Below are 12,078 nucleotides of genomic sequence, written 5' to 3' on the forward strand. Positions count from 1 at the left end.
ACAAATTATACAATAAAATTTTTCCAAGTGTTGTAGTAGCCCATAGCCATCAGGAGAGCAGTGATGTGGGAACTGAATTTGGTGACTGTGCAGTGAAGTTATTAAATATTTTAAATAAAAATCATAAACATTATGCAAAAAGACAATTTAAAAGTGAAGTTACTGACTATTTTTTTTCTAACAACAAAGTAATTGAATATTCCAGTGTCCAGTGCAAGGCTTGTTTGAAAGAAAATAAGGTTGTAGCTCGTTTTCTACCTTACTATAATTAATAGATGATATCTGTGTAATAATAAACGTTTAGCTCACGAGTTATTGATCAGGTAAATTCGGGTAAAATTAATGAATGATTTCAGGAGGGTTTCGTCAGGTTGCCTACGAATTCAGGTTTTCTGACTATATTGTCTTTTTCTTCTAATAGAATAACAAAATTCAACTCAAACCGAACGTTTACGTCTGCTTATTAATTTATTTGAGAGGCAGCCTAGTCCTGAGTAATTTGTCCCTCAGTATGTCTATTCGAGGCCACCGTCTGACGTCACTACCAAACAGGAACTAGCACTGTCCCGTTTATGTTGCTGTTGATTTTTTTCCGAGTTTCTCCTGAAACGCTATTTAAAATCGAAACGAAAGTTCCGCAATATGTCTCAGGATTTGTGGTATGCATTTTAAATTGTCTATAGATATGTGATGTTTACTGTTCTGTGTTGCTGAGTTCAGCAAACCTTATTTGTTGTTTAGTTTAATGGATTTGTATTCAGCCAGATAAGTTCAGACTGAATTGATCGCTGTATTAATTTTCTTTTATTTGCTCGTCACACCCTATACTTAAGTACATGGTTTTGTGTACATATATGTTTTTAACTCGCTGAACAGCTGGTATAAATGTTGTCAGGCCGGTTTGCTGAGATCTGTCACATGATTTTTTTGATGACATCTTGTGATTTAAATCACTGGAAAACTGTTGGTATTATTAAAACCGCTTTACCAAACTTAAATTTTTATTTTGTTTTATATTATTTAGGTTACAAAATTATGATGCCACTTGTCGGCTGGCTCAAGAAATTGCAGAAAACATCCATGAAAGAAACAGACAGCAGAGGACTGGAGGAAATACAGCCAAGGTAAAGACAGGGTTTAATATGTTGTACAGTAAAGTTAAGCCATCTGTGTCAGTGATCATTATTCTCTTGTTGTTTGTCTGTGCTTGTAGCTCAACATGACCCTGAGAGCATCATTACAGAAGCTCAAACAGAATATAGCACAGCTCAGGGAGACACTGATTCGAGCTTCTACTCAACGGCATATGTATCCTTTCCAGAAAGAACAAAAAAACGCTTAATACTTATTTCATGGTTCACAAAAAAAAGAGTAGACTCCAAATATTTGCGGAGGTAAGCAAAAAAAAAAAAAAAAAAAAAAAATCAGCATTATTGTCACATTTTGTGTTTCATATTTTACATTAAATTAATGTCTTACATTTTTGCAGCAGTCCTGAGGCTAAAAATTCTCTAAATTATTAAAGACCCACATGCTGTTAGTTTCTTTGTGGAACACAGCATTTCAAACTTTTTTAACAGTTCAAAGCACGTTTCAACCTCTAGAAGAGACAAAAAAAAGTATTTCATTCTATTCGTATGATGAGGAACAGACCAAACTGAATTTCAGGAATCACATTGGTTTTTAAGTTAAACTTGACTAGCAGAAAATCTGCCGATTTTTTCCTTTCATATTCCACAATATAACTATAAGCATACAGGTTTAAATGACATTAAGGTGGTTAAACAAAATAATAATCTTAATTTTAGGGTGAACTTCCCTTAATAAAGAGAAAAAAAGGTGTGGCATCTAACGAGCACCTGTAGGGGGCAGTGTTTACAAACCAATAACCATATGGTCTGAAGTAGTGTGTTTGGTGTTGAATGTGGAAGTAATTGCCTTGCAACTGCAATACATAAAAATTAACATGAATGTTGGAATGGATGTTTATGATGATTCAGCATCTTGTTCTGTGATGTAATTATGTAGTCATAAATGTGTCATTTTAAAGCCTTAATAATGTTAGAATGCAAGCTGAAGCGGACAGAAGACAGAACCTTGTTGATGATCTCGCTACCAGAGAAACCAGACTGAACGCCTCTTTCAACAGAGACATCTCAGAAGCTGAGCCAGCAAGGTAAATCCAGTCTGTGACCAATGAACATTCTGACAGCTGAAGTTTAATGGATAAAAATAAGTCATAGACAGATATACTACAGGGTTCGTTAAAAAAAAAAAAAAAAAGTGAAGTGACATTCAGCCAAGTATGGTGACCCATACTCAGAATTTGTGCTCTGCATTTAACCCATCCGAAATGCACACACACAGAGCAGTGAACACACACACACACACTGTGAGCACACACCCGGAGCAGTGGGCAGCCATTTATGCTGCGGCGCCCGGGGAGCAGTTGGGGGTTCAGTGCCTTGCTCAAGGGCACCTAAGTCATGGTATTGAAGGTGGAGAGAGAACTGTACATGCTTATATATTATATTATATATATTATAACTGTACATGTTATATATTATATTTGCAACATTTATTTATTAAAATGCAACACAGAAATTGAGTACATATTGTATGAGTTTCTAATTAAATTTTTAGCAGCTTTGTTTAATATAACGTTATTAGCATCAACCTTTTGAAAATATAACTCATTTTTTAGAAGTGGAAAAATTTTTATTTTCAGTGATTTTAAAGGAATCACATTTTGTTGCTTTGCAGCCTGAAATGAAAACAGACAGTTTTTGTTTTGAGCTGAATTTACTAATGACATCCAAGTGAAAGATATAACAGCAACATGTAAAACAACAACAAAAAAACAGATTTAAATCTGGGCTATGACTGCAATTCAAGTTGCTGTAGGCCTCTTGGTCACCTCTCTGACCAGTTTACTTCTGACTTTTTCATGATGTTTGGTGCAACGTCCCGATCCAGGGAGGGTCTGTGTTGTACCAAATATCTTCCGCTTCTTAATAATAGACTTCACGGTGCTTCTAGGCATTCATAAAGCATTTGAAAAAAAAAAAATGTTTTGTATCCATCTCCTGGCTTGTGCCCTTCCACAACTTTATCCCAAAAATCTGTTGACAGAGCCTCACCACCCATAGTTTATTGTTTGCTTCAGTTGCACTACCAAGGACTGAAAAGCTCCAGGAAAGCTCTTGTCATGCTGAGCTTATCAAAATGAGCACAGCTGATCACAGTTGAAAGTCAATTATTAGGAGTGGGGTGATCCTTTTTCCAACTCAGTAATTCTGTATTTTATTTTATTTTTCTGACATATTGTTGTTCTTTCTCTAGGATTGTAAGTTGCACTGAGTAAATACAGGTGGATAAAACAAAACTGTCCATTTTCATTTCAGGCTGCAAAGCAACAAAATCTGATTATTTTAAAGGGGGTGATTCTTTTCTATACCCACTGTATTTATTTGTTTGAGGCTAGTGAGTGGCGGTTTCTAAATTACTATTTAAAATTTTAGGGTTGATATGATTTTTATTGTTGTTGTTTTTGAAAGTCCCTTTTAAAAGCACTCACCGTGGTTGTATTGATTAGATAAAAGTACAGCAAAAACATAATTATTGCAGTTTTGTTTTGTTTTAATACATTTTAATTATTCCCCTGGCAAAGATTAATTTCCGCCAGCCATTATTCAAGTCTCCAAAGTTCCATGATCCTTCAGAATGCATTCTAATTATTATCAATGTTGAAAACAGTACTGTAACTTTACTCTCACTTTTGAACAACTTAATGCAGCCTTGCTGAATAAAAGGTTTAATTTCTTACAATAATAATATTTTGGTGACAAATCAGCAGGATTTGCAACAACAGTGTAGAATGCATCTCTGAAACCCAAATGTTTATGATTGCAAGGCATAGTGGATGTACAAGATCAATTCATTTTCAGTGTCAACACAGCAGTTGTTTGAAAGAGGAAGTGACTGTTCCAAGTGACTGAGTCAACTGGCTCCAGTCCATCAGGCCATCCTTATTATTAAGGCCTGCATAGTTTGACATTCAATTTAATTTGACGTTTATGCAGAACAACAGTACAGAAACCTTGAACTCTGTGCCTAGTTAGTCTACCAGACCAGAGAGGCCCTTGCTTGCCATGTTTCCTTCTTTGCCCTGCAGTAATGTCCCAGTGTTGAGAAATGGCCAGAAATGGTGCGACCTGTGCTAAAACGGAAGTCTGTGCACACTCTCTGAGGGCTCCGGTTCAGCTTTACTGCTCTGCTGATCAGAGCTGAGTGTTGAACTTCCACCATCCAGACTGTTTACACTTCCCTACTCTCCACTGCGCTCACATCCTCTCTCCAAAATACACCAATCAGAGACTTCATGTGTCACCGCCAATCTTCTGTGTGCTTATGACTCTTAATCGAAACGACAGTTTAGGAGCCGAACTTCCTTCGAGAAATGAGATGGTCATTATTCTGAGTTGACCTTCATGATCAAGGTTATAGGATAGGAAGGCAAAACAACCTGCTAATATAAAAATCTTTATTTATTTATATTTTTGTCTGGATTACACTTCATTTCTCATCACTCAGTTTAATACAGGCCAATTTTGTTGTAAACATCAACTAAAACCTGTAAAATTTTGGATGAACTATGTCTTTAAAATAATTTGTTTTTATAAAACTGTAAATCTCAAAACGTATTCATGATTTTTATTCCTTGTTATTTAAAATATTAATTAATACTGTCATTTTTTATAAATAAATACTAAAAACAACACTGATACAGGCTAATACAGAGGCTTGTTTTACAGCATAGTTACATCGATAGATTGGGCCTTTATGATTCAGTAGCTGTTAAAGGTTTAGAATAATTATTTAGTTGCTATGTTTAATTGATAAAATTAGGAGACTTTGAGAAATCATTTATTTGCTTGATCCCTTCTTTTTCTATCCATCTTTGTGGGCTTAATCTTTTAATTCCTAGACATGGGAGGGCTGAACGTTTATCTTTATTGTCCCCGTTCACATCACACTGTCATGCTGTGGACACATTTAGCTAAAGAGCGCTAATAAATTAGTCATTTGATCGAGTTTTTTAAATACTAAAGAACTTTTTATGAGGGTGTTAGCCTGGCAGGATTTTTAGGGCCTGGATTCATCTCACTGTGTGGTCTTTGTCTGCCAGTGGGGTGTTAGCTTTGCTTCAATAAGCTGAAATAGCTTTTCACTTTTTTTTTCCCCCATAGGGATAAGACCAGGCTTATGGCATTCGTGAAACAATACCTTTGTGGAAGATTAACCTTTAATCATGCACAAAATGACATGCCGCTCATGTGAAGATTCAGAGTTCCCGACCTGTTGCCCTTACCCTCCTCCCCCAGTTTCCTCTCTTTTATATTTGATCGTAATGCTCAAAGTTGTAATTAGTTAAATAGGGCCTCTAAGAGACTATGTCTGTCTCCAGGTCTTGCTCCAGTGTGATTCCTCTTCTGATTAAGGCTGCAGGCTCTGCGGGAGGTTAATTGGATAAGTGTTAATCCTCACGCCGCTGAGATGGAGTGGAGGAAGTGGAGAGGGGCTGGAGCAAGCTACGAGTTGCCAAACATGTCAGAAAGATTAGGATCCGCCACTGACCACTTGTCTCATTTGCCAGAGGATTAATATCAGCTTGGATTTGGATAAAGACAACGCTTCAAAGGGACTTTGTGACTGCCTTAGTAGTTTTGCAGTTTAGTTAGATGGGTGAATGGAGAGATTGAGAAGAAAGCGGTCTAGCTCACCAAGCATGTGAGAAGTAAACTTCCTCGGTGTGAGGAAGGATAAGAATGAGAGGAACAGATTCAGCTGAAGGCTCTTCAGAGGTTAGCGACCTCTCTGAACCCAAGTGAAGCTCCGCTGATGCTGAACTAACTGGAAGAGAAGAGCCATTGTCAAAAACTAGCGCTTAAAGTGAGAGGAAGTCATTTGAGTTTGACTCAAATACCTTTTTTTTTTTAAATGCATGCATTTCATCTTAACCTGCATGAACAACTGCATATTCCTGAAAGCAAACATTCTCAGTATAAAAAGTGGTCATAAATCCTTGATATACTGTAGGTGACTATATGACCAATGACATTGACATGACCAATGACATATCTGAGTGCCCACTCATAAAACAAAAATCTCTTTAAAAATATAGTTTAATGCACATGTGTATTCTTTGTATAAATGTTGGACATATGGCATTTTAAGCAAAAGTTTCAATTTAATTACTCTAAAATTTAGGTTTACACATCTTCATCAGTCATTATTTGCTGTAAAGTGTTATGAGCTTTTAAATATATATATATATATATATATATATATATATATATATATATATATATATATATATATATATATTTATATATATATATATATATATATATATATATATATATATATATATATATATATATATATATAATATGTTTTATAGAATTATTAGTAGTTATTAATAAATATCTTTGTTGCATCATATGACAATTTATAGCCTTAACTAACCTTGAGTTATTAAAAAATATCAAATTATTTAAAAATTAGCAGTCCTTATATATATATGTATATATTAGGGGTGTAACGGTATGCAAAAATCACGGTTCTGTACGTACCTCGGTTTTAAAGTCACAGTTCGGTTTATTTTCGGTATAGTAAGGGAAAGAAATGCAAACATTAAACTGCAGGTTGTTTATTACTATAAACTTTTTTAAACAATTTGTTTAAACAAACTTTTTTTTTAATACTTTTTATAAAATATATATAAAATAAAAAAAGAATAGGAAATAAAATACTGCTGCAATGTTCTCCACTAAATAAAATACTATGTCTCAAACCAATATCATATAATAAAATATAATGAAAAATTTAAATAAGTAACTATGATTACAGTGCAGCATTACCAATCCCAGCTTGTAGGCCTGCTCATATATATACAAATATATATATAACTTTTCCAAAGTGTAAAGTGCAGCATCAACAGTTTCAGTTTTTAGACCTGTTCAGATTTCGTTATTGTGTTGGCCCGATCAGAATTAAGAGCGAAGGTCTGTTTAAATGCCAACGGGAACTGCATTTGGATTACAATCGGTTTTTTTTCGTAGTTGTAGTGATGTTCACACTCGCGTGATGCCTTTTGAAAACCTTAGGCCGGTGACACACTGTCATATTGCACCTGTCAAACAGTCTATTTTGCCGTCAATACTGTTGACTGTGTCCCCTATCAGTAGGCTTTATATTTATGCTCAACATGAAGTATAGATATTGTTGTAGTGAAGACAAGATCCTGGTCTGTCGGCGGCCTCCCTCTTTGTCACCTACAGTAGCAGCAGCGCGCCAGCGCCGCTTCAGGCACGGTTCTGGTGTGTAAAGACACAGAAAATGCGAAGCAGGTGTCACGCAACTGACACGCAGCAGAAACGCCACGCTCACGCCACGCAGCCAGTGTGTCGCCGCTCTTAGAATCAGCTGCTGGGCGGGATTTGCGCTGAACGCTGAGACTTCCGCCACTTAATATGTTCGTTTGGAAACAAGAAAATGTATATGTTCCGCAAACAATATTGCATTCGGTACACACGTGCACCGTACCGACAGCCCTGTACCGATACGGTCCGGTACGAATACATGTACCGTTACACCCCTATATATATATATATATATGTATATTTAATAATATTATTATTATTATTATTATTATTATTATTATTATTATTATGTTGGTCGCAATCACATGACTTGGAGTTTGATAATTGTAGTTTTTTCCTAATATTAATTAAGCAGTGAAGTGTCTTTTAAATGCTGAAATATTGTTCCAAACTAGTTAATATGTTTTTAGAATTTAATTCTTGTAATTAAGCTTTTGTCTTCATTATGATATCAGGACAGTTGTTCCATCCAGACGTGAAAGTGAATAAGATCATATGATTTGTAATCAGAGCCATGGTTGTATTTGTGATGGACATTCTCAGCTTTAGTTATTCATACTACTTGATACTACTTTCGATATAGGCTCTGAACCTACAGGAAGCAGGACACCCGTGCGAGCAAGTGACCGGCTCATAACTCTCTGCGCAATGCTGAGCACTGATAGCTTTTCCAGAGAGTCTTTAAACTTCACTTCTCTCTGCGCGCTGTCCAGGAGCCTCAGGGGGACCAGGTTTCATACATTAATCAAAGTAAAGTGCAAAAGCACAATGCAGTGTCTCCACTGGATAACAGGCCACTTTTCAGTTTGGCATGCCACTTTGAATGCTTGTATAAAAGCCAGAGGCGGTTCATATGCTTTGTGTCCTCGTAACGTAGGGCTTGAAAACTCACTCTCACTCAAGTGGAACCCATATGAACAAATAAACAGAGGTTTTCTGATCTTACAAGGGCCAACGTAGGGGATGTTGTTTGCTATTTTAGAAGTAAAAAATAGAAAAGTTATTTATTCTGAAGGCACATGAGCGCTACAGATGTGAGTTTGGTAGAGAGAGTCTGTGACTCTTGAACAACTCACGGACATGTTTCGAAGTTTATTTACGTTTGTAAAGTAGATGATGTGTGTCCATCTGATGTGTGCATGTAGCTGTTGATTGACAGTGCATATGGAATAACTATAATATTACACTGTGCATGTAATCTTGTTACTGTGTGTGTATGTAATGAGAAAGTTGACTTTGTGTATTACAGTGATGACTACTGAATGCATAAACGCATGTGCATATGTTTTTGAGTTGTATTAAAACAATAAGCTAAAAGAGGTCATGAGTTACAGTAATTTTACTACTTCAGCAAAATAAGTGCACTCGGTTTCCTTTGGTTTCTGTCATCTCTTTTATTTCCATAAAAAAAAAAAAAAAAAAACTTGAATAAATCTTTCAAAATAGACCTGCCATGAGCTCCAAGGTTATTAATCTGTAGTCTATGCTTCTTTTGAAGCCCTCAGACATAAGCATAATTTAATTTAGAGTAAAAAAATAAATGAAATTAAAGCTGCAAGCAGCGATGAACGGGCCCTCGCACCCGGGCTCACCGGCAGCGAGTGGCTTTAGTTAATAGGTGAACGGTGAGAAATATGCGTTTAAACTCATAAATATAAGTAGAATATATGAATGTTTATTCCATATATGTGCCAATCTTCCTGTTGCCAGCAGGTGGCGCTATCATTGTAATGGAATATTGGCCTTCAGATGTGTTCAGGGCAGGACTTTTATCGAACATGTGAGGTTTGGGGAGGATTGGACATTTTATGCCTGAGTTACAACAACTTCTCTTGCTGTGGCGAGACATCAAAATTTGTCATGGCTCCATGTACACGCCCTTTAACAAAAACTCAAGATCTCCACAAGTTAACATTGCACAGGCCTTTAGATTAGACTGAATAAAAAAAATACTTTAATCTCAAAAAAATTCTAGGAGTAGTTTGCTGCAGCGTAAAACATGTCACTTCCTGTTGCCAGCAGGTGGCGCTATGACTATAACTGAAAATGGGCATGTAGATCTGTTAAGGGAAGAAGTCTTATCTAACATGTGAAGTTTGGGGCAGATTGGACATTGTATGTCTGAGTTACAGCAACGTCCTTTTTCATGGCGAAACATCGAAATTTGGCAGGCCGCCATGGACACGCCCTTTAACGAAACCTCAAGATCTTCGCAATTTAACATCACAAAGGCCTTTAGATTACATTGAAGAAGTTTGGTGTTGATCTGAATAAATCTCTAGGAGGAGTTCGTTAAAGTACAACTCCTGAAAATGGCAAAAACAACACCAATTTTGAAGGGAAAATTCTAAATAACCGACTTCCTGTTGGGATCCGGATTTCGTACCAAGAGACTTTTTTGTAGGTATTGGAGTGTTACATGTGTGTACCAATTTTTGTACATGTACGTGAAACATAGCTCGAGGCGCACTCCGTTTAAAGTGTATAGGTGGCGCTATCGAGCCATTCTGCCACACCCAGTGGAATATTGGCCTGCAGATCTGTTCAGGCCAGGACTCTTATCACACATGTGAAGTTTGGGGAAGATCGGACATTTTATGCCTGAGTTATAACATCTTTTATTCCCATGGCGAGACATCGAACTTCGTTGCGGCGCCATGAACAAGCCTTTTAACGAAAATTCAAGATCTTCACAACTGAACATGGCACAGGCCTTTAGATTAGACTGACCACAAAAAAGACATTGATGTCATAAAATTTGTAGGAGTAGTTCGTCGCAGCGTAAAATATGTCACTTCCTGTTGCCAATAGGTGGCGCTATGACTATAACTGAATATGGGCATGTCAATCTGTTCAGGTTCGGAGTCTCATCAAACATGTGATGTTTGGGGCAGATTGGACATTGTATGTGTGAGTTATAGCAACTTCATTTTTCATGGCGAATCATCGAAATTCGCCAGGCCGCCACGGACACGCCCTTCAACGAAAACTCAAGATCTTCGCAATTTAACATCGCTAAGGCCTTTAGATTAGGCATACCAAATTTGGTGTTGATTTGAAGAAATCTCTAGGAGGAGTTCGTTAAAATACAACACATGGAAATGACCAAAATTACACAAAAAATGCTCATAATATTAAAAATAACCGACTTCCTGTTGGGTTTAGAATTTCGCTCCAAGAGTCTTTTTTGTAGGTATTGGTGTGTTACATATGTGTGCCAATTTTCGTGCATGTACGTGAAACATAGCTTGAAGGCTGTTGATTTTCTTGGTATAGGTGGCGCTGTCGAGCCATTTTGCCACACCCTCTTCTGAATCCTATATCACACGAAAATTTTCACCAGGTTTGACGCGTGTGCAAAGTTTCATGACTTTTTGAGCATGTTAAAGCCCTCAAAAATGCGATTCATTCGGGAGAAGAAGAAGAAGAAGAAGAATAAATATAGCTGCAAGCAGCGATGTCGGGCTCAAGCCATCAGTGCAACGCCACCCCGGTGGCATCGGGAAAACTGTGCCCAGCGGGCATAAGCATTTACAATAACCCCACTATCAAGTTTTAAGGAATGCGGCAGTTAAAGGGTTAATCCGACCAATCTAGACTTTGAAGTCACATACACAGAACAATTTATATAACTTTAGTAACACATTATTTTTATATTTAAAAAAAATGTATAAGGTGTGCATTATAGCTGACACCTATATGAACACATTACAATTGTTTTGTGACTGCAAGTCTTTCTTCTCAAATGCTATTGAGCTTCAAATTTGCATTTGAGCCCATGTGAAAAAGTAGCAAATTTACATATGACTTACAGTTTGTTGTAATAAATATCAAACATTCAAATTAATTGTGCATTATAGCTGTCACCTAGATGAACAATTACAGTTGTTTTTGTAAGTAATTCTCTTCAAATGCTACTGACGTTAGAAAAGTGTATAACAATATCACATGTAACTTTAGAGACCGTCCCTAAATTTGAGACTCTTGAATGTCCACTGTCAAGACAGCTTTATGCCTTTTTTTTTTATTTTTTTTTTAGTTTTCTTTTCTCTGTGTCGGATTGCTGATGTCCTATACCCAGGCATAGATGTCCATCCATCAATTACGAACATTCAGCTGCAAACATGAGGTGTGAGCGGTCGCGAGCGCGGATGGGAGAATGGCGCATGTTTTTTTTTTTTTTTTTTTTTTTTTAAAGCAACTGGGATGGTGCCCCCATCTGTGAGCTGAACAGTTTTACTGTTACATCCTTGAGATTATGTAAATTCAAATAAATGTCATGTCACAGGGTGTCAGAGGTCAGTATCAAATGAGTTTGAAATTATTATTTGCAGCACAAATAAGGTTTTTTAGGATTTTTTTTAATCCCTGAAACTGTCAGAAAAGGATAAGGCCTAAGATATTTCTTAAGCTGGTTTTTTTTTCTGGTGATTAAAGAGATGTTTAAGTCTCTCTCTCTCTCTCTCTCTCTCTCTCTCTCTCTGTCTGTCTGCCACTCAGCTCACACCCCTCCCCCACTCACACTCACACACACACACAGTCAGCACTCATACATTCCTCAAACAGAGTGACAGAGTGAGATCAGATGTCTGACAGTTTTTTAATTTTCTTTTAATCATACAGCGCTGTAAAG

General features: G+C 36.7%; 1 protein-coding gene across 1 annotated transcript in view; it reads left to right on the top strand.

The window, feature by feature from the left end:
- The first annotated feature begins 510 nt into the window (after window positions 1–510).
- LOC128015511 (syntaxin-8) overlaps window positions 511–12,078 on the top strand; it is a 98,851-nt gene continuing 87,283 nt past the window's right edge. The window contains exons 1-4 of the mRNA XM_052599390.1: window positions 511–659; window positions 1,025–1,124; window positions 1,214–1,308; window positions 2,066–2,176. Coding sequence (XP_052455350.1) covers window positions 643–659; window positions 1,025–1,124; window positions 1,214–1,308; window positions 2,066–2,176 — 323 coding nt within the window. The 5' untranslated portion in view covers window positions 511–642. The remainder of the gene's footprint in view (window positions 660–1,024; window positions 1,125–1,213; window positions 1,309–2,065; window positions 2,177–12,078) is intronic.

The sequence above is a fragment of the Carassius gibelio genome, chromosome A6 (genome assembly GCF_023724105.1).
Source record: "Carassius gibelio isolate Cgi1373 ecotype wild population from Czech Republic chromosome A6, carGib1.2-hapl.c, whole genome shotgun sequence".
NCBI classification, from domain to species: domain Eukaryota; kingdom Metazoa; phylum Chordata; class Actinopteri; order Cypriniformes; family Cyprinidae; genus Carassius; species Carassius gibelio.